This window comes from Talpa europaea (genome assembly GCF_964194135.1).
Source record: "Talpa europaea genome assembly, chromosome: 12".
NCBI lineage: Eukaryota > Metazoa > Chordata > Mammalia > Eulipotyphla > Talpidae > Talpa > Talpa europaea.
The window spans coordinates 74,784,898-74,808,499 of NC_140079.1; the positions used below are offsets into that span (position 1 = coordinate 74,784,898).

The 23,602-nt window shown below is 46.5% G+C and overlaps 1 protein-coding gene across 1 annotated transcript in view; it reads left to right on the forward strand.

Moving 5' to 3' along the window:
• CALN1 (calneuron 1) overlaps positions 1-11,370 on the forward strand; it is a gene marked incomplete at both ends in the record, with an annotated part of 361,441 nt that extends 350,071 nt beyond the window's left edge. The window contains one exon of the mRNA XM_084250618.1: positions 11,243-11,370. Coding sequence (XP_084106744.1) covers positions 11,243-11,370 — 128 coding nt within the window. The remainder of the gene's footprint in view (positions 1-11,242) is intronic.
• Positions 11,371-23,602: the final 12,232 nt, after the last annotated feature.

The following is a 23,602-nucleotide window of genomic DNA, read 5'->3' on the forward strand; positions in this document are numbered from 1 at the left end:
AACCCCTCAGATCTTTTTGAATTATGATGTTATGCTCAGTGTACTTAGGTGTTAATTGTTCATACTTGTGTTCAACTCATTTGGAAAAATAAACAGGTCAGCATCTGCCAAAGTGGGTTAGATACAAGCTGGGTGATTAGCCAAATATCCACTCATCTTTTTCACTAAATAAGAGTTTTCAAATGTTTTGCTTCAGTTGGAGCAGTAATCATCAGACAATTTGTTTTTGGAGAACATAAGCCCAGTGTCACTGAGAGACAAATTCATATTTTATTATTTGGTTCCAGTCACTGACATACATAGAATTGAATGGTCTGAGAGTTGAGTCATCTATTTACCTGTCACCCAGTCCTTATTAAGTGTTCTTATGATGAATTATACTGTACATTAAGCTTGGTAGTACTTGCCTCCAATATGTTTGCTCCTTAATCCATATTGTCATCATCCGGGAGGAAATATATGGAAGAAAAAAGTCCAGTGTGCCTGCCAGGAGCTGGTCATTTGTTAACAAATTGATCTGACCTATTGGCAGAGCCTGAGATAAGTTCTGTGTGGCTGTTACAGATGAGGAAACTGAGCTTTGGTGAGTTGGAATAATTTGTCCAAAGTCAAATAGAGAGGAAGGATTTGAAGCTGGGTCTACTTGACAAAGCCCTGCCGGGGCCTCTCCATCTGTGGCCCTGGGCCCTTCAGCCAGGCTTAGGCATTTCCCAGCCTCCTTACAGAATGGCACTTCCTCGTCCTACTCCTTTCCCATTTCATCGCCAATGAAATCATATTATATTTGGAAGTTGAGTAGAGAAATGCAGCAAGATCTATGTGTGAGCCCTTTCAAGACACATCCCCCAAGTGTTGTCCCTAAATGGAATACCAGCTGTCAGATTTTTCTAGACATTCTGACAACACGCTTGGGAGAGGGAAGTAAAGCAAATTCACCAAGTGGGAATAAATAGTTTCTGTGAAAGACTCGGAAAAGCTGCCCTGCACTGCTCGGGGCCTCCATCTGATGGACAAGAGAAGCAAATGTCAAGAGAGGAGACATGGACCAGGTACCCCTGAAGGATCACTGTGCAGATATGGAGGTTCTGCTCCCAGCCCTCTGTAGACCAATGCTGTCACCCTGTGTGAGTTATTTTAAAATTCTCTGAGACTTGTTTTCTTCATCTGGCTCATGCAAAGGCTGGACAACAGCAGCTGGGCACAGTGTAAGTCAGAATTTTGCAATCAAATCCAAGGTCTCCAGCTCAGCCATCCCCGCTGAAGTCACCGGTTCCTATCAGGATGTCACTTGCATATCCAAAGGGGAGAGACTTGCCCCATCACCGGGCCATGCACGTTGGGCATTTTATGCCCATCCAAGTGAAAAGGGCATGGTATGTCATCCATGCCATCTGCTCCCTGCTCATCCAGGGCTGTGACTTTCCTGAAATAAAACCTGTTCTCCTTGGGTAGACAGAGGAGGTGAAGGTGTAGCAGAGGTCCGTGGCAGTTGGTGAGATAGGAGACAGTTTGTAAAGATATTTAGGGCTTCAGATAAAAAAGGATTTTACTTCTATTTGTGGACTCTTCACAGCGAAAGCTGTAGGATAGTTTTCTGGAGCCATGAGTAAGGAGCAAGGGGATTCTGAGACACAAGACCAAGACCTGGAGAGCTGTTCTTGATGGTTAGGGACTCTGGCTCTGCACATGGACAGGCCTGGCTTACAAAGTCCAGCCTCACCATGTGTTAGGTCTCTTAAGACACTTAAATGAATAGAGCCCAATTTTCTTCATCTATAAAATGGGAATCATTTACTGCCTTACTTGCATGATGGTTATGAGGATTAAGTGAGGTCATCCGTGGGGCTATTTAACACAATGCTTAACACAATAGTAAACAGACCAACAGCAAGTAGCCACTCCTGAGCCCCAGTTTTCTTCATGGTAGACTATATAGCCTGCTTTTGAAAGATGGAACAGGGACCAGATTACAGCATTTGAACCTTCCTCTTGACACATTCTTTCTAATGCCAAGTCCTTGCCAACATTGCTGTTACCAAGAGTAGTAGTCAAGGCTCTTTTAATATCAAAAAGCAAAACCCCTTAAACTAAACAATACTGACTCAAGTAATAGGGGAAGACAAAGGGGTGAACTTTGACTGGGACCCAAAATGCTCTAGCAACGTCCTCCCTACCCCATACCCCTTAGTTCTTGTTCTCCCCTCTCCTTTTTCTTCTGTCCTTTCTTCTCTCTCCTCCCACTTCCCCTTTCTTTCTCTGCCAATCTCTCTCTCTCTCTCTCTCTCTCTCTCTCTCTCTCTCTCTCTCTCTCTCTGTTTCTCTCACTCTCTCTCCCGCCTTCCCTCTCTCCCACTCTCCTCCCTTGCTTCATTGTGGGACAGGCTCTGTATTCCTGAGGTGACAGGATTCTCTCTCAAGATTCATCTTCCAAGAATCAAATCTTCTTGGCACATATGCCTCTCCTTGGACCAAGTCAGGAACTTGGGGAACTACACCCAGGCAATCTGCTTTGTTCCAGGGGAACAGGAGGGAGCCCTGGATTGAGATTTCTACTAGGTGGAGATGTGCAGAGTGCTGCAACAAAAGATGGGTTTTGTTACAAGAAGAAGGATTACTACAAAAGCCAAATGATGCCTGGCCACTAAATGAAGGGTCTAGAATAGGACCCTCAAAGCAAGACATCTGACATCTAGAAGCCTGAGATGATTTTGTGATGGAGAAGGGACCAGTTCCCTCTCCCACAAGCAGAGGTGGCCCCTCCTCCTCTTAAAAGGAGCATAAAACACAGCCTCCTTCCTGTTCCCCTAGAGGTCACATCTATCTTCATGTCTTTCTTGAGTGCCTGGATATTTCTGATATCACTAGTGTGTAGAATATGCTTTCAAAGGCTCTTAATTAGCTCCACTTGAGGCAATGGACATAACCAATTTCATAGAATCGTCATTTTAAATCTGGAAGGATCACAGAGCAATTATAGCTCCCAGACTTCATAACTCTGGATTATTGTGAGAACCACCTGAGCTGTGTTTGGTATTGTTTTAACATTTCTGAGCCCTTTACATAGGTCTGTGTTGGGACAATTATGCAGAATTGTTATGATTCTGATTTGCCTCATTTGAGAGCCAGGGCTTCTGAAAACACAGTCTTGTTTCCAAGAGATTGAAGCAGGAAGAATTATGAACCCATTATACCCAGGGTCATCCAGCTGGCCAGTGGCAATATCTATGTAGATTTCTGTCTCCTGGTGCCTGTCAGCTGCCAAGTAGAGCAGTGTGAATCTCTGTTAAATTAAGAAGGGTCTGTTGCTAGAGCTTGTAAAGCCAGGTCCTGCTATGGCAGACAAGAGTCTGTGCACCAGTTAGCTTTCCTTTCAAGAAAATAGGATGCCCCACTTCTGTGTCCTCCCATGTTAATTCCCCTAGCTCACATTAATCCCATCTATTTTCTGGGTCCCTAACATGTCATGTACTGTGCTGGAAAGACAGCTCACACCCTCTGGGAAGATGGACATAGATGAGATCACCAGCAGTATGAGGCTTTCTTGCCATTTTCTGTGTTCAATCAGATCCAAAAAAGAACAGATTTCTTCAAAAGTTAAATAAAGAATTACCATACAACCTGTCAGTTTGACTCCTAGATTGATACCCAAGAGAACTGAAAACCTGTCAACACAAACACTTGTACATGAATAGTCCTAGCAGCATTATTCATAGTAACCAAAAAATGACAACAACCCATGGTAAATGAACTCTAATGAGTAAATAAACAAAATGTGGTTCATCCATTCAGTGGAATATTATTCAGTCATGAAAAGGAATGCAGTATTGATACATGCCACAGGTAGATAGACGTGGAAAAGATCATGTTAAAGTAAAGAAAATCAAACACAAAAGACTACATATTGTATGATGCCATGTATATGAAAGGTCAGGAATAGGTAAATCCATAAAAACAAAGTAGACTCATGGTTGCCAGGGGCTGGGGAGAGAGGGAAATAAAGAATGACTTCTAATGTGTCACTTTACTTTCTAGAAAATGTTCTGCAATTAATAGTGGTGGTGTCACAGCCTCCCGTACATGTCCTAGATGCCACTGAGTTGTACATTCTAAAAGGTGAATTTGATGATATGTATGTGAATTAACCTCAATCAAAAATAAACAAATATTAAGAGTTAAACCATTAAAAATAAATAAGTAAAACAAATAAAAAGAGTAGACCCTGGGACATTCAAGTTTGGGTTAGACCCAGAAGAAATGTGGCTGGTGGGGCACCACCCTGGCAGAGGGAGTTGCAGGCACGGTGCTGTAGTCCTGTATGGAGAACAGCTGAAACAGAGCTTGTGGGGCGAGGGGAGGTGCTGGGTCTAGGAGCAGAGACGGGAAAGCATAGGAGGGGATGTGTGGTCCTACCTGCTGAGCTTAGAAGCTAGATCTGCTTCTCCCAGCAAGGGGGCCTTTGCAGCCAGGCTGCAGAGGATGGTGGTGCATGCTAAGCAGTGCTTTGGGAAGGTGAGTCTTGCTGCAGTTCAGGATGAATTAATGAGGGAAGGAACTGAAGCAAAGATTTGGGAGCATCAGCTATAAGCTCAGCCTGGAGCTGGAAGCTGCAGAGAACAGGCAGAAAATAAGCATACCTTTCCTCCAGCCCTTGGGGGACACTGCTTTTTTCTAGCAATTCCTGATTGGATGTAGCTTTCACTTTTTTAATTAGCTCATTGATCTTGGAAATAGTTCTTGGAATTAACACAACAGTTATCATTAGCTCCTTTTACAGAGAGAAGCTGAGGCTCAGAGCAATTCAGTCACTTGCCCAAGGCTCTTCCTAAGTGGCAGAAAGTTAGAAGCCACCAGTTCATCTTAGGCTGACCTATGATCTTATTGGGGAAACAGAACATAGACACAGAGAATAAAATACAGTGCAATGCAGATATGTCATCACTGAAGAATGGCTTTAAGTTATTATCATTATTATTAACAACACATAAATTGGTGCCAAGTTTACTGTCAACCACACCAAGTATTTGAAGTGCAGCTTCTCTGTTTTGTTTTTATTATTTTTATTTTATTTCTTTTCTTACATCTTTGTTAGTATCTGATTTCTCCCTGTAATTCTCCCATCACCAGAGCACCCATGATCTATCACCAAAGTCTCTTGTGCTCCGCCTTCCCCTATTTTGACCCCAATCCCTCTTCCTCCCCTGCTGTAGGCCTCCCCAGATCTGTGGTCAGCTTGCAGTGAAGTACGTTTTCTTTGGATCTTTATTCCTACCTTTCCTATTGTTGTAGAGCAACCCCGATACAAAACGGGGTGCCTGACTGTGGGTCCTCACCCGCGCGCTTAAAAGGACTTAGCAATGCTCTACTGCAGGCACACGTGAAAGGTTAATATAAAAAGTTTATTTACAAGGGAAGGGGAAATGAGAAAATATACAGCTCTGGGAGAAAAGTGGGAGACAAAGTTTTAAATGAGTCCTACCCAATCCGCCGATCAGGAATCCCAGAATGGCGCTCTCAGAGTTCGCCGCCAGCCAGGAGCGGTGAAGCCAGGAGGCGAGCGATCGATCGCGAGCCAGAGAGACCCCAAGGCCCACGTGTTTGGTTTTTATATCCAACCTGGCTGCCCAACTCCACCCTCAGGTCCCAGCCACCCTCCCCTTGGTGGTGATGGGATTTGTCTTTCCCAGAGTCTTGATGGCTTTAGTCTGGAGTGGGGGTGGGGTCCACAAAGCCTGTATGGGATTATCTCAGGACATCATTTCCCCCTAACACTATTGCTAAACAAAGGTCAAGGAGAGAGTGCAGAAGTTTTGAACTGGGGGGAATCAAACCACCTCCATCATGTGAGAGGAAGGCACAGTGAGGAACAACCCAGGAGCTAGAAGGTGGCACAGAGCTAACTCATTGGCAGAAGGTGGAGATTTCTGGACTCTACCTTCTGACTCCCAGAACAGGGGGGCTGCTAGGGACTAGGGGTGGAGCTGCTAGGTTGACCTTAAATAGTGAAGACAAGGGGTCAGACCGCTCTCTTATTTATTTATCTATTTTGGGCTTCTGCGTACACCCTGGTCTCTGTTCAGTTGAATCTGCTGCCACATGCCAGCCAATAAATTCGCTTCTCTTCTCTTAGCTGTCCCTTTTTTCACTTACAATGTAAATCTGCTTTTGGGTCTTGTCCTGCATTTTTAAGCTGTGGGTAAGGACTCACAAACTGAGTCATCCCATTTTCCCTGGGGTTTGCTCTGTAGAATATGCCAGATGACCCTGGATTCCACTTGAAGTTTTGGGTCCCTATTGAAAAATAAAATTCACCTGAATAAATTTAAAGGTCTATTTGGCTTTATTAAACAATTCATGAACCAAACAGATCCCAAGTAGAAAGGCTTTGCACAAGCTTCTACAAAAAGGAAGGTTTTTACATTCAAAAAGAGGATGGGACAAGATTATTAGCAAAAGAAAAGAAAGACTATTTCATGCAAAGCCACCTTCCCTCAAGGGGAGGTAAGGAGGTCTTACCTTTCTGAAACTATAATTAGGTTAGGTATTAAGTTTTGGTGCTTCACCCTACCCTTCCCCCCATGACTGACTCTATTTAGGGCCTGTTGTTTCTTTTTTTTTAAACCCCTTACCTACCCAGTGAGGACCTCATATCCAACCCACAAAGGACCCCCACTGTGCAGTGCTTCAAGGACATATATATAAAGTGTATACCCAAAGCTAGCCCACAGGGGTGGGTGTTCAGTAGTAACAGGAGTTTGCATTCCTGGGCACAAATTCCAGTGCCTTTACCTGGCCATGATCCTCACAAAAAGGTCCATTTTATAGAGGAGGGGATGGAGGCCCTGGGAAATTAGCTTGGCCAAGGTAACAAAGCTAAAATATGGGACTGTCAGGATTCAGATTATGCTCTGGCTCCAAAGCCTTTTTTTTTTTTTTTTTTTTTTTTTTACTTTGCCGCACAACTTACATTGATGTCAGAACTGGACATGAAACAATTCTCATCAAGCACAGTCAGAATTATGAGTGCCAATGATGATCTGGTTCTGAGCTATATAAAAAAGAGTTGGAAGAGCCCCTGGTTTACTGGACTTTGGTCTGGATTCAGATTTGCTTGGCCTCAAGTGTTCAGATTTGCATGGCCCTTCCTCTCCAGACATTTCCTCCTCCCTTATCTTTCCCCTCCCACTGCTTTTGAAGGATTTTTAGATCAAAGTGGCAGCTGCTCTCCTGGGGGATAATCCTGTTGCCTGTAACCTTGTTTTCTGAGTGTCCTTCACAAGGAAGGGTTTCAACAAAAACTTTTTCCCTCAGCCCAGTCACACCATTTTTCTTTTCCTTAAGCCTTCACCAGTCCTCAGGATAGAAAGGAAAATGCCTTCTTTCTTCAGAAACATTTTTATGCTGAGGCGCTGCACAGAATAAATTAGCCAAATCTTAAAAAGTGTTATGAGATGCTCCTTCCACATCCTCATTTTAATTTCTGCTTCCATCTTTTCCTTCTCAAATGCCACCTCCTTTTTCCTTCCGGAGGACTGGCATTTATTTACATTTGCCCTTCCAAGGGGCAGGTGTATCTGCATCGACACCAAGGAAACTCTTCCTCCAGGTAAGAAACAACTTACAAGATTCTAAGACCCAGATGCAACCAGCAAGTAGAGAACTGAATCAAAAATACTTTCAGTCACTCAAGGGAAGCAGAAGCCCAGTGGATCCAGAAGGATTAACAATAACAAGATAATACCTAGTTGATGATGGTAGAAATAACCAAGTATCGGGGCCTCACCTTGAGCTGCTGCAGCAGGTGTTAAATTTCCGAGAAGAGTGACTTGCTGGAAGTTTCCTGGTTGATGTCATTGTTAGAGGCCCTTTGACAGGTCCCTTCTTTCAAGGAAAGTGCCAAATGCTTTGGAAATATCCCCATTTTCCTACTTTTTTCTGTTATTTCCAGGGATTTAGAGGCGTCACTAACTGCCAAGGTGAAGAGGTACTTGAAGTTTTAGATTCTTTAAAGACTCGTGGACCCTACTTTGACATTTTTCTTTTGCTAGTCTTCTTTCCTGCAAAGAAAGAATGAGAGTAATTTGAAGGGAAGCATTTCTTTTTCACCCTCCTATCCCCATCCCTCCTAACCTGACCTACAGAAACACCATTGGTGGTTATCTACCAAGGTAGAGTATAATATCAACAGGAAACCTCTTTTCAAAATGGAAAGTAGCCTGAAAATGTTCTTTAGTCCTGGCATCAGTTTCCTTAACATGTGAGTCTAAAGCACTATCTTCCATAATATCTCCACTCTGAGGTCCCTAACACACACAAACACACACTCTCCTCTGATCCCCATTTCCTCAAAATCTGGCCCCACCCAGAGCTTACCGAATTTAAAACTCTGGCAGCTGGGCCCAGCAATTCCCTAATCACCCAGAGAACTTATTGAAACAAATTCCTGATCTTCACAGCAAGAGATTTTGATTCAGTAATTCTTCAATGGGACCCAAGAAGTCTTATTTCTATCAAACTCTTAGACAGTGTTGATGCTCCTGGCCAAGGGAGTAGATGAGGTGTAGGTAGCTCCCTGCCTGCTCTTACCATGGATTGCTTCTGTAAGCCAAGTGGTGAACTGTGTACAAAGATCATAGGTGGAGGTGTAGACAAAAAGAAGGAAGAAAAGGAAAAGAAATTCTGGCATAGGAAGCAATGCCTGGAACAAACACAGTTCTTCCTCCTCACACTTTATCAAACCTTTTCTTTCTTAAGTTTTGTTTCCCTATTTCTGGCCACTAATGAGTGCATCCTGATTGAGACCTGCTAGTAGTTTCTCATGGGCCTTATAAAGATGGTGACCCAAGAGCTGGCCTAACAAAAGGATTAAAAGAAATTAAGGTCGGGACTCCCTGGTGGTGCAAGGGGTTAAGACACAACCTATGAAGCTATCCACAGCCACTGCAGCACGAGTTTGATTTCCTGCCAGGGAGCTACCCACATGGCACAGCAGACTTCTCCTGACTCGCCCGCTGCTCCCCTCACAGTGTATTTCAGTCATTCCCCCTGTTCTGTTCCCTACTCTGCCTCTGGTGAATCCTCTCACCCCCTGCACCTCTGGCCTGTACCCCGGTTCTTGTATGCATAAAAAAATCTTAAAAAAAAAAGAAGTTAAGGTCACACTGTTAGACCTTTAATGGAAAGGAACTTTAATACAATTAGTGAACAATACAGAAAAGACAAATAATATAGTTTCTAAATCAAACACCCAAAGTTATCCATCCTCTAGTGGGTAAAAGTCCACCCAAACAGGCTTGGCCCAGAACAAGGCCCAAAAGCCTGCCACAAGTCTAAAGCACTTTCCTGCAGGGACCCATAGAAAAGGGTCAGAAAAAGCCAGACAACCTTGGGGCTGCAGGATCTGGAGCATTAGTCTACAACCAAAGGATCCCCAGGGATCTCCAAACTGTTAAGGAGTACAGTCTCTCAAAGGAGTCCAGCCATCCATAGCACAAGAACAAAGGAAGCAGATTCTTTGTGTAAAAGATCTTTAGTAGAATTAGTGTGCAAAGATAATTAAAGATATTACTAATGAGATTTACCCATTAAAACACACCAAATTACCCAATCCTCTCATGGGCCAATGCCCAGCCAAACTGGGTCAGCCCAAAGCACAGCTGCTAAGACCCAAAATCTTGCCATAAGTCTAAGGCACCTTCTGGGAATGAACCACAAGAAATGGCTTAGGCAGAGAGCTGGGATAGAAGACTCAAAATTCAAAATCAAAGTAAAAATCTAGAAAATGGCTGCCATTGTTTCTCTGCAAAGGACCAGGAGGACCCTCCCCCTATGCCTCACCCATGTGTCTCTTCTAAGTACCTCTTCCACGAGTCTCACATGTCTTTTCTCCACATGTCTCCTTTAAGTCCCTAGGCACAACTCAATACCAGAGAGAGGGATGGGCCACCTGTCTTCCATATTGTATAAGTTCACCTGGCTGCTCAGCTCCACCCCCAGTTTGCAGTAGCTCCTTTACTAAGGAACTCCAGTTCATAGCATACTGGGACTTGTAGTTCCAGGTGGCTGTGTGTAAGTGGGAATGAGGAAAATGATGTCTCTCCTTTGCAAGGTGTATCTATAACAGTAGCCCACTTCCCTCCTTCACCCTGGACTTGTCCAATGAGCACATGGCCCCTGCTGCTCAGACTTTAGTATACAACAGGACCTCCTAGTTACACACAGATCACTAATCCCACCCCAAGTCTATGATTCAGTAGACCTGGGATGAGGCCTGCCTGAGAGTCTGCATTTTCAGTCAGCTCCTACACTAGAGCCACTAGTATGCATACCTGAAACAATGCCAAAGATTCTTTGAGTCATTTCCACAGCAGCCACCCATGAACAATTCTGGCAAAGGTAAGTTGCTTCCAGCCTGCAGCATGAACATATAGGAAGTATTCAAACCTCACTCTGTCCCTATCAGCTGCCTCAGAAATGGAAGCCAGGCTTTCAGCAGAAATGGGCATCCAGTAATACCTGGATGATGCCATTCATGAAATGCACTCTGAAATGTCAGGAAATTTTTTCTCACGTCGGAAAATCACTGTGACTCTCATACCTCCAAGTTTCTACCTTCTTCTGAATATTACATCTGTCATGGCTTTTGTTGTAGTTTTACCATTTCACACTGTTAACAAACAAAATTCACCAGATAAAACTTCAAAGATCTAAATGGCTTTATTAAAGGATTCATGTATCGGGCCACATCCCAGGCAACAAGTAGAAAGGTGTTCCAAAGAACTGTACAAACTGGAAGGCTCTCCTAGACAGAAAGGGGTCAACATAGGAAACTAGAATTGTTTGGGGCAAGGCCACGTTCCCTTGTGGGGAGGGACCTGGCAGGAGATTAACTCACTAGTGCTGACCAAGTAATTCCAGATTGACTGGGATTTCTGGGAGGGGCTGAAACTGCAATTAAGTTAGTTATTAAGTGAGTCTTGGTTTGGTGGCATGGGCTTGGCACAAGTGACTCCATTCAGGGCCTGCTGTCTCTTATTTAACAATACCATTTACCAGAACACAGAATGCTCAGTTTCCTCTGAGAGTAGTACCAGAAATGCTTGTTGATCTGATCTGATAGTCTCCAACCCATAGAACTCTGGACTTGTTGAGGAGGTGATGCAACCAGACTCACTGACATTTCTCTCTCTTCTCCCCACCCATTCCCTCCGCTCCATGTCTTCTCACCTCTGCCTCCCGTCCCCAGTGCATTCCCAGAAACAGAACAGACAGACATGCGTCCGCAAGAGCCTCATCTGCGCCTTCGCCATGGCCTTCATCATAAGTGTCATGCTGATTGCGGCCAACCAGATCCTCCGGAGCGGCATGGAGTAGCAGCCTCCCGCCACCACGCTGCTTCCCAGCTCATTGCGCATGTGCATGCCCTGCGGGCAGACTCTTCCTCCACAAATGCAGATAAGGACGATGCAGACCTGGCACAGTTCAGTGAAGAACCCAAGGTTGCAGTGCAACCAGTGTTGCAAATCAAATTTATCTCCTTGGCAGGGACACAAAAGGGCTGTCTTAAATGCTTTACTGGTTTTGTTTCCTAATGCAATAAATAGCCAGGAGTTCTGAATGATTGCTTCAACCACCTGTAGTAACTCCGAAGAGAAACTTCATTTTCATCTCGGAATTCCAATGGCCATACAGGTTGGTGGTGTGAGAGAGCTAGAGAGGCGTGAACACGCAGTCACCTCCACACCCCAGTCTTTCAACCCAAGGGTCAACTGGAGAAGCCACCCCCTGAGGGTAACCCTCAGTCCCAAAGGCTGACTTCTGTGTTACCACCGAAGAGGGAAGAGGGGGCTTTCCATCTCACTTGGCTTCCTTCCTCCACCCAGTGGAGATCCCCCAAGGCATGAGGGGAGAGCCATTGAATGGGGTGCAGCGCCTGGTGGTCTGCAAGTCGCACCCCTTCGCTTCCGTTCTTACTGCCTTTCCCACGGGACTCTTGGCAGGGTTGGGGAGCTCTCATTTTCTGTCAGCACTTGGCTTTCTGTTCCTAGAGCCCACCGCGCACCAGCATTTTGAAATCTGCAGAGAGCCTTCCTCCCAGCTTTGCCGCCTGTGCTGCCATTAGAGGACAAAGAAGCATCCTCGTGGGCATCTCTGTAACATAGACGCGTGGACAGCACGTGTATCCGGCTTCGTGTGTGACATCATTCGTCCCCGATCGCTCACTCCCATTATTAAGCTTCGTCCTCTGACATGCGGCCCTTGCCTCCTTGGGGCAGGCTGTTTGGGGGCCAGGGAGGAACTAAGACTGGCGCTGAGGAGCTGTGCCTCCCACCGCAGTTGTCCGGAGTGAAGGAACCCAAACACATCTCCTCGCCAGAGACCTCTGTAAGTCAGGGTCCTCGTGCACCTTCCCATTATCTCATCTGAAAGTTGCTTTGTTAGTCTTCCCCAGATAGAAAGAGAAATATAATCCAAAGCGGAAAGATGGAATGATCATACTACGGTATCAGACATAACGTCTCTTGGCATTCCGATTCTGCCGTTGACTCGCTTCCAGGAGAAAACAAATGTTCATAAGCTTTGCCGATGCACCAGGTAATTTACTCCCGCCTGCAGAATACTTTGGTTGGGGAAGAGAACTGAATCCAGTGATCCATTTTCAACACCGTTTGAAGTCTGTAATTCCCCGCCTTCTCCCAGATGCCCCATCAGTCACCACTATTAAATCAAGCTTGCATAGTCTGATTAGCCAATAATCTTTAGATGTAATATTTCCCTTTGTACTTTTCCAAGCTCAGGTCTTTATTTCTGTAATGGAATTGTCTTGATTCTCTTTCTTCAGATTGCATCCTAAAGCTAAATGCTTTTTCCCGGCCTCCCTCCCTACCTCCCAGTATTGAGGCACCAGAATCTTTCCTCACTCCATGCAGCCAGCAGGTAGGATTTTTCTGCAGTGTGTGTCCCTGAAGCCTGTCTCAAGCCACCGCTCCCTTTCAGTGTCCTCCCTGCTGCCTTCATGGACTTGGGGCACCCAGGGTCTCAGTTTTGGGTCTTCTTTCAGTTCATGTCTCCAAACTCTTCCAGCTATAGCCTGGGGGCAGCTGTAGAAACTTCCCCATTGGGGAAGACCACGAATATTCCTGATGAGCACAAGTAAAACTAGGGTTTGAGCCATAGTATGAAGGTGCGGGCAGGTGAGAGCCCAGGGAGTTGAGAGTCCCTCTGATCACCCCTGGGGTCCCACACGTCCAGGCCAAGGAAGGCAGCAGCCCGCCCTGCCCAGCCACATGCAGGCCACAAGTCTGCCATTCTCTTCTTTCCCTTGCCTGACTCACCACCTCCCTCGGGACTGGAGTTCTGAACTAGAACAGGTCGAGACACAGAATATTAACACTTCTGGCAACTTCATCCTCACTTTCTGCCCAAAGCCATGTGGCCCCCCCATATCAACTGGACTTGGGTAGAAGGACCCCTGAACCAGCAGATCACTTCCTCCTGGAGAGGGGAGTGCAGAACTCAAAGCAGACTGGATAGAGGTGCAGGAAGGATTCTTAGAGGACCCTGCCCCGTGAGAAGGGCTGACAATGCTGTAGTTGAGGCTGAACTTCAGGACCAAAGTGTGAGCCTGTCTTTCTGCAAGTTCTTCTGACTTCCACTGGAGAATGAGGGCCAGATGGATGGAGGGTTAGACTTCATCAGAAGAGAGATTAGCCACTGTGAAGGGTGGAGAGTAGAAGAAGTTCCGGAGAGAACCCAACAGCCTGTTCCTTACAGAATCCTCAGCATCCTCTCCCAAGAGAGGACCTTTTCCTCTCTCCCCATGATGGGCAGCAAGCCCATCCACCCAGGAGCAGATCTAGGAGACTGCATCCCTGTGGGAGCAGCTGAAGGATGAAGGGTAAGAAGGAAGCCACAGAAATCTCTGCTGGGCTGGAAGTTAACCTACTCCCGTGGTAACAACGCACGCGACACCCAAGGGCTGAAGTCTGTGGAGATAGCCCAAAACTGGTGGCATTGCTCACATCTGACAGCTTGTCCCCATGAAGTGTGCCCCTGCTGCTTTGCCTGCACAGTCTGTCAAAAATGGTGGGCTTCTTTGTTAGGAGGCTTAAGATCTGACTTCCCCAGCCCCACCCCAGTCCTGTCCTCACCAGTGCTGGCCAGGGCCCATACTGCAGCGCCCTCCCCAGGGCTGTGACACACTCAGATGAAGACTCCAGAATGTCCTGGTCCTCCATGCCCCAAGCTGTTCTGTGTGGCCCCGGCTGGAGGTGAACTCTACGGAACAGGGAGGGAGGAGCCCAAGTCTTGCTTTGTCCTCCCAACTAACAGACTCAGGAGTCTATTATAGGATAGCCAGGTGATTGGCAAACTCAGCTCAGCTCATTCTTTCTGCGAGAATGGGTGAAGACCATGCAAGTGATGGTCGGGGAGGCATTTTGCTTGGGAGATCAAGGAAAGCTGACTCTGATTCCCTTGGCACCTGAAGAAGCTGGTTCCCATCACTCCAGAAGCAGGCAGAGCCCCCAAACAGGACCCAGCATGGGAACTGTTAGCAGTGGCTTCCAGAATGTGCGTGGGTCCCACGTGACTGATCTGTAAAAAAAGGGATATTGCCATAGCAACCCTTGCATTCCACCCCGAGTTTGCCAAGGCACACAAAAATAGGGAACATTTTCTTAAAGAACACTTGGGTTCTGCCTGATTGCAGCCTGACTCCAGCATCCATGTCCTGCTAGAGGGGGAAATTACCCTCAAAGAATCTGGTAGATTCTTGCCTTTTCCTCTTGTCTTTGAACTTGTCCTTCCATTTGCCCAGGAGAAGAGAAGCTACCTGTGAGCTGGATGGTAGCCTCCCCACACACCTCTCCACTCCCCACTCCTGGGGCCCACAGCCAAGGCCCCTTAATCTGGGCTAAAAGGCAGAAATGTCATCTGGAAGGCAGAAAATATTTTAAGCCTCAATCTTTAAAAGCATCTGCTTGCCTGTTGAGAAGCTCTCCCACAAGCCAGAAATGTGAACTGAAGTGAACTGAGGTTTATAGTGGTCTTAGGCAAGCCTCGTGGTTTCAGAAGTTTCTAGGCATTTTATTTGCAGAGAACAAGATATATAGTACGAGTCTTCTTTCGTAATACCTGCTTCTGTCTTGGATTTCATATGACAGATGGTCTACTATCTTGTGGTTAGCCAAAAGCATCTAGTAGGAAAGATGTGAAGCTCGTTTTGACAATAATGCCCCTCCCACCTCCCATCCACAGAATCAAAAAGTGATGGATCTAAGAACTGGGAGAGAAATTTATCTTTTATTCCAAATACTCCTTCTTTAGGCTTAAGTCCAAAACTAGGTCATAAATCAAAGAGAGTTTTGCTTTTAACCCATAACTAGCAGCCACTCTGGACCCTATGAGGGCACGGCCAAAAGATTAAGGATATGAACACTACCCACAGCTCTTTGGGTTGAGTGGCACTGGCCAGGGGCGGCTGTAGGCCATGAAAGAGTGTTTCTGCTCTGCCCTGACTCTCCATCACCTGGAAGCTGCTGATCTCTGCTCCTCCCAGCTGGGGGTCTCCAACTACATTGGGTTGGTTGACTGCACTATTTCTCTACAGGCCCACAGTAATAGTGTCATTCACCTGTTCCACTGACATATTGTGGGAATGTGGAACCCTGCTATTATAGGATGGCTGGGTGATTGGCAAACTCAACTCAGCTCATTCTTGCTGCAACAATGGGTGAAGGCCACGCAAGTGATGATCACGGAGGGGTCTGCCCATTTTACTATAATGTGGAATGATACAGATGGACTGAGCTGACGTGTCCAGACTTGGGCACAACTGGTTGTATAACCAGTAGGACTTCAGAGCTACCTTCCCTAGAAAACGAGTGTCTGAAATGACCTCTCATCAGAGAGGCCACTTCAGTAACCCTCCCAGGGCTAAGATCTGTAACCTGGAGGCCTTGCTGTAACCAGCCTCCCCCACCACCTCATTACTCAACACTCCCAGGCAGGAAAAAAAGTCTATCAGAAATAGAAGAGAAACATTATTCAGCAGTTAGGGTTTTCAACTTGAATTATTTAAAGCGATGTCAAGATAGAAGAGGATTTGAACTGCCTCTTACAGACCTTGTCTCCATGACAATTTAAATGTCAGATCCGTTCAGTGTCACTTCATACTTCCTTGGCTAAGTCACTCAGGGGACCATTCTTGGTCTTGTGGCCTTGCTGTAGACATTTGGTTTGGAGGAATAAGGTCAGGCAAACATCGAAGCCCAACATTTCTCTTAGTATTCCATGCTCGTTAGTACTGCACACTATCATCTTAACAGCTATGGTTTCTACTTAACATTGATTCGGGATCCTCTTTATACAGCCTCAAAGGACATGATACCAATGCTCAAAAAATCTTCAAGGTAGAATAAATTTGATCAGTTGACTTGAAATATAGCCACAATGAGTCAAGTTTTGCTAGCTCCGCAAAGACGGTCTTCTGAGTCTGGACAATATTTGCCAACTTTCTGCCCCCAACCCCTACCCTGAGTACTTTGCCAGTCGAGTCCACACACTCCCATGCTGGGGGTAGCCCTCATCTATCTTTTTCCTTGAGCATGATAAATCGACTTCCAAACCAATGCTTCTCACACTGCTAGAAGGTGTCATCCAAGACACTGAGACAGGGAGGCCAAGACTGGAATTTTCCAGTGGAGTAGAAGAGCAGCTGATGAGGAAGGAATATTCCAAGGAATGTAAAATTCAAGTATGAGGCTGCTCCGTCTCCAGACCTGAAAGAAAAAGAAAGCTCTTACAGGGCTACAGAAGCCGTTCTCTGAAAACATTCCCTTGTATCTGGCCTACTTTGGGAATAGAGAGGCGCTGGAGTGCCAAGGGGCTGCTGCCCAGCTACCTGCCCCCAGTGACACATGCTGCCAACTTCGAGAGGAAACCAGCAGCTCATTTTTCCTTAGGGGATGCTGACAGCTGTCAAGGCCGAAATGCCCCTTCTGGGGCTCTCTGTCTGAGTTAAGACCTGTAGAACTGACGTCAGGAGCATAGAATTCAGAACCAGAAGTGTGGGCAACACTATCTACTAGGAAGGGCATGGACGGCAGGACCCCAGGTGCCTCTGTCACCCACCAGCCAGATGACCTTGTGAGCCTTCCCATCCTGGCCTTGGATTCCTCATCTTTAAAGCCAAAAGAAAGATAGATGAGATGACCCAGAAGAGCCCTCTCACATTATGACTTAGTTTTCCTGAAACAAGTCAGGATGAAAGCCCGCACTTGAGAGGTCTCCGCTTCCCCATGGATTGTATGAGGGACTGGCAGTATCTTTTTTAACCCAAGTCCCAAGAGGCAGTATCCATTGTCTGTAGACGAAACCTTGCAAATTGGCTTCTGTGTGGGGTCTTGCTGGCCACAGGTTTTGTTCACTCCCTGAATTCTTGCTGATTCAAGGGAGCCTTGCAGTTGGGCGTGGTATCCTGTCCTGGCTTGTGAAAATTAAGGGGGTTTGATCACCTTCCCACAGGTCACATGCACCAGAAGTCGTGCATAAGGGGGTAAAAGAAGCAAAGCCAGTTCCGAGCAAAGAGACTTGTTTCTCCATCTGAGAAAGCAAACTGGAAACTACTGAATAAAGAGCACAACTTCACATCGTTTTGTTTTCTTCTCTTTTTTTCCTCCCTGGCTGTGGGAACAGCAGTTCCCATCCACGATAGTGGTTTGTGATTATTCATAACACAACAGAAGGAAGAGAGTCACGTTCTTTGCTGATTGTTGGGAGTTAGGTGAACAGTCTGGGGACACCAGCCGCTGTGATGTGCTTGCACGGCTGGGGAGTGGTGCTCAGCTCAGAGCCTGCTTTAGATTTGATCCAAGTGCAATCAGGGAGAGAGTGCAGGACAGGGCAGCAGCTGGAGCCACAGGAGTCTCCAGCTTTTCTGCCCGTGACAATGTAAAACCCTCAGTTTCTGTCCTTTCTCTCTTCCTGAACTGCACTGAGGTCGTTGTCATTGTTTTGATAGAAGCCCTGCTGTTCTTCCCTGGAAAGCCCTCAATTGGCCAGGAAGGAGCCTTCTCATCTCCTGGTGGAAATTCACACAAGCCCATGTCTGTCAGTCTCCCCAAGGAAAATCAAAGAATATTCTTCCTCTCTGACCTGGTCAACAGTTTTCGGGGCGGTCCTTGAATGGCTTCTTAGTGGGATTAGATTTTCTTCCCCAGTTCTGAATCCAGGAAGAGGCTGTTTCTCCAAGGACTAGCCAAAGGTAATGCCCTTGTGGAGAAACTAAACCCGGAAGGTCTGGCTAGGAAACTGTCACCCGCTGCGGGCGGGGGGCGCTGTGATCTTGGGGGTCTTTGAACTGGAGATGTGAGTTGTTTCTCAAAGCACATAGTGAAGGGCTGGACACACACGGGAGCACAGCTGAGGACTGTTGGATGGGGTGACGGGAGCTCGGCAGCGCTCACCTCCAGCATGGACCACGAAGACTGCAGTCCTGGGTCCCGATCTTCCCGTTTACCTCATTCACATTCCGTCTTTTCCATTCAGTATTAGTTGATGATTTCTGCTATTAAGTGATGAGAGAGTCAGCAGACTAGTCAAAAGAAAATCTTTATATAAAATGTAAATATTAATATAAATTAACTTGGCATGCTACTTACTGATCCAATGAAGTATATATTATTAATATGTTATCTTCGTGTATAAAGGAAAACTGACTGCCATATTTACCAGATGTTTTCTCTAACCAAACTTGTCTGTAAATATATAATCTGTATAAAAAGAGTCTAATTTACCATTATTTATGCAATAGAAAAAAATAAAAGTTCTTTTTCTTTCTTTTGATGAGAGATTCAGTTCATTATCTGTGGTGTGACTTGCAAATGAGTCATAAAATCATTGCTGTGACCCTGGAGGGCAGCCAGCTCTGTTTGGAGAACAGTCCAGCATCGCCTCCTTCCAAGAAGCAGCCCTCGAGAAAGCAACTGGGGATCGGGGTGGTGTGATGGGCCTTTGGAGGGGAATGATTGACATAAGGGAAAATAAGCTGACTATGGAGCATATGGTGAGAAATATGAAGCATCTTCTGGCTGGGGAGCAGACATTATAATTAAGAAAACTTCACAGACACCCAAGCTAATGGTGTCATCCTTTTGGGATTCTATTTGCCAAATTCTTCCCAACATTAGCATTCAAGTTTTGCATAGCTTTCACTTAAGCTCTTGGAATTCTTAATGTCATTTGAGCTTCTTGGGCCTAGAAAAACCACCCCTTCCCTTGGAAGGAAACATAGGGACCAAAACCTGATGTGGCTTGGGAAAGCCATGAGCTGATGTCCTGCCGGGGCCTGGACCAGAACTCTGGTCTCCTGCCGCCAAGCACTAGTACAGCATCTCGTATTTTCTTCATTTTCAAAAATATCGTCACACAGTTTCCCAAATGTTTTGAACTTAAGCCATAAAACTCTGATTTTCATTAGGCAGCGTCTCCCAGTTCTTCCAGTTTTAAGCACTGTATCTCGTACACCTTCTCAGGGGAAACTTAGGTAAAATCATTAAGCATTTGTTACAGTTTAAAAAAAAAATTAAGAGTGTTCTAGACATAAAGCAGGTGCTTTTCTGTCACAGGAGGCCTCTGGCAGATTCCAGGGCGCTAATGATTTGGATTTTGTCCTCTCTAATCTGGATTTTAAAGTGTTTTTTTTTTTTAAATTGTTATATATGGAACACTTAGTCATGAATATTCATTTTCCCGGGGTAGGTACTTACCCCAGCAGGCAGCCGTCCTGCAGGACAAAAGACCCATGAGAGGCCAATAGAACTCAAAGTCTCTGACCCCTGAGCACAGAGAAACTGGCAAGAGAGTGTGAGGACCCCTCCCCCACCACTGGCCCACATCACAGACCATCCAGACTTCTCTCTTGGATGTGAGTGTGTCCGTTAGTCCTATTGGAGTTTTCCCATCGTGTTGGTGATAAGTGACCTCCAAAGGCTTTTCTTTCAGGGGTTTGTGGTCTAACCATGAGCACAATTACAGTTGTGCAGTGTTTCTCCTGCCAATTCCGGAAGGTCTACCTATAGCAAGGAGCTTGGTCTTGAAAGGGTAAAGGATTGGTGGGCGGACTCAAGGCCTGCTTTTCAGGCCTATCTTATATCACAGGGCATCAATTCTGGGATCGTGGAGTGAGTGGGGGTGCAGCTACGCTCCAGGGAAACTCACTAAACATTCCCCAGTCAGACAATGCCCTTGGGGTCTACTCCCGGCCCCAAGCTCGGTCAGCCTGTGGCCAAAGGCTCATCTGCTTTGGGTGGTCGTCGGCAACTGTGAGCAGAGGGTTAAAAAGAATTAAGGACTTTTCCCTGCCGACCCAGCATCACCAGGCATAGGTCACCTTGTCCACTAGCTTCTTGCCCATAAATAAAACCTAGATGAGACCAGAATCCTGTATATGACAAACTTCTCTGTTTCCTCTGAAAGTATGTTTTTCGCACACCTCCCTGCTAGAGATAAGGAATGATTGAGGACTCTGGTTACCAGCGGAGACCATGGTTACCAGTCATGTGACTAAAATAAACTACTAAGCTACTTGGTCACCTTGTACACTAGTTTCTTGTCCGTAAATAAAACCTTCGCTCCTCCCTTCCAAATATGGCGCTTCCTTCTGTGACCCTCACGAGCAATCCTTTCCCCCAGGTTCTGATCCCCGAAGATCAGGCCGCCTGAGGAGCCAGCCAGGCATGGAACAGCCCTCAGTAATGCTCCAGGCCTCTGTCTCTGGAGGCATTTTGGGAGGATGGGTGAGCTCAAGTTGTCCCCCGCAGGTGTTCCCAGGCCCCTAGGCTCAGCAGCTGAGACTGGAGGGTTGTGGTCCCTGCTCCCTTCTCAGGGAGGTCCCAGCTTATAAACTGCAGGCTCTCAGGTGGTCCCTCCTGCTTTTCCATCAGCAAAGTTGTGGCTGCCAGGCTGTCCCTAGGAAGCAAAGGGGTGGGAGTGGAGTATGCAGAAAAAGTGACACTGCGCCCTTTTCCTAAAATTAATCTGGAAAAAAGCGGAGTACAACTGAGCACAAATAAAGAGTGAATTGTATGGCGTGTGAATTGGATCTCAGTAGAGTTGTCATTACAAAAATGAGCACAAAGGTGGACTTGAAAGAGGAGAAGCAGCAAGAGTTGGAGGCAGGTGGTGGCGCTGAGCCCCCGTATGTATACGAGTCTCAGTGGTGACCTGAGACAGCAACCAGCGTCCCCACTTCTCTCAATCTCTTGGAAGTCCTGCCTCTCAGAAGCAGTACAGGCCAGGCAGGGCATGCCCCTGGGAGAGTCCCAGACTGGCCTCTCCCCAGTTTCTCTGCACAAGACCAGCTCCCCCTCCTGCCTTCCAGCCTCTGAGCCAGGAACCACAAGGACAGTTCTCTTCTTGGTCAGTGTCACTCCACTGCCAGCTCCACCAGCCTTCTCCTCTAAGTACGGCGTGTTCAGTCCAGAGAAGTGAATGTGAGGTGGGGTGAGGGAACACTGGAGGGGTCTGTGTGCCATTCCGTAAGCAGGAACTGGAATTGTGCTGCATGGGATGGGGCAGGCTGGGCCCAAACTGGTTTATGTGTGATGCCGATGAACAAAAGGCTTCAGTCATGTGACAAAAAATAAGCTACTAAGGCACATGGCAGCTTATGCATTCCTGGCAGGTAACATCATGCCAAACACATAGTGGGGGCTTAGTAAAATATTTGCTAAATAAACAAACTAGACTATCTCACATTGCTCAGTTACCCAAATTATCTAGTGGTATGGGGCTCTGGAAACTACCATTTTTCCCTCTTCCTGTCCTCCTGCCTTTGGCTCTAATACTTTGTCAAAATCAGGGAAACTTCATATTTACCTCTTTGGTTTTATATTTACTCCTTCCAGCCTGTCCAGGAATTCCTTAACCTCGTTGATGAGTTAGGTGCTCCCTGAGGGCGATACCAGCTGGGATCTGGTGCCCCAGAGCTGGACTGTCCACTGTCTGGAAGGCTATGCATCAATGCCTTGAACTTGGCCCAAGATAGGCTCTCAAGGTCTTCACAACCTCAACACATTAGCCCCCTGGGCCGAAATTTTGCACTTCTGCAAATGGTTCCAACCAATTCCCCCTTCTCTCACATGCATGTCTCCGTCCACACCTGCCTACCTCAATGAGCAGCACCAGCCTCTGCAACAAGGTGATGCTCCTTCAGGGATGAGCAAGGGTTACCAGTTTCGGAGAGAATGCAGAGAGGGACATAAACAGCAGGCTGGATTCTACAGTCCAGCAGAGAGAATGGACAAGCCTGCAGCTCCAGCCCAGGAGAAGCCCAGGGGAGGACTGGCTGCAGGAGAGTAAAGCAATAAAAGGAGAAAGCATCACTCATTTAGAAACATTGTTAGCTTTTAAGTACGATATATTTCAAGCAAAATACTATAACTCATAATGGATATGTATCCACATTTAATAGATGAATATATTTTTATGGGAATTCTGGGAGGGGTAGAAAAGAGGTTAGCCATACAGGGGCGAGTACATTCCAGGCAAAGTGATGGGCATGTGCAAAGAGCCAGAGGCACGGCACACTTGGCTGAGAAGTGAGTTATGAAGACTTGGTATTAAATAATCCAGGAGAGAAATGTTGATGTCCTAAACTCAGTGTGTGTGTGTGTGTGGGTGGCGGGGTCGGGGGCAGAGAGGGGTAGGAGCAAGATGGGGAGAAGTGATGGCAAGACGTAGAGAAATTGAGGAAGGAGAGTCAGTTGGTGTAGGGCTTGGTGGAAAGTGCTAATGAAGGCATTACATCTAGGTTTCTTATTTGAGAAGGGGATGGGAGACACTGAATTTAAGTCATGATAAGCTTGAGGTATGTGATGTCAAATGACAGACAGGTCTCTCTGTCTTTGCTGCAGAAAAACAAGTGACTGGTCCATCTGTCTGCCCTCTCTCAGCTAGGAAAAGCACTCTAGATTAGAGAAGTTCCAGAACCTTACCCATCCATGCCATCCTTCCTTCTCCACCTCGTGGCAAGAGAGGAAACTGCAATCTCTCTCAGTCGTTACTACTGTCCACCCTTGGGACATACCTGTGTTGGAGTTCACTCCTCACTGTGCCGCCCGTTCTTTGCTATCACGTAGAGCCAGTGCTGGCCTGCCTCTGCTGGAACTGCATAAATGAAATGGTTTCGTGCCAGTGACCAGCTGGAAGGTGGGACTAAAATCCAAGCCATCTGAGATGCTAGACAAGCTGGTGTCGTGGAGACAGAGCTGGTGTCGTGGAGACAGAGCTAGTGCCTCAGTTGCCTGCATGGCGAGAAATCCTGCAGCTGACTTTGTCCCTGCTTCCTTTGTACTTACTGGCTTCAAAAAAAAATCCAAGGAGAGATTCTGCATGGATTTCCTAGGGCTTAGGTGGGCAGAGGCGATGGCTGTGGGATCAGAACACCATCCTAAGAGTCTTGCTCTGCACAGTTCCTATGAACAGTCCAGCACAAACTCATTTCAATCCTTCTATAATGTGCACACCTCAGTCGTTAGTTAATCACACACAGCCATGACCCCCACCGCCCCACCACACACATCGCTAATCTCGACCTTGGCTC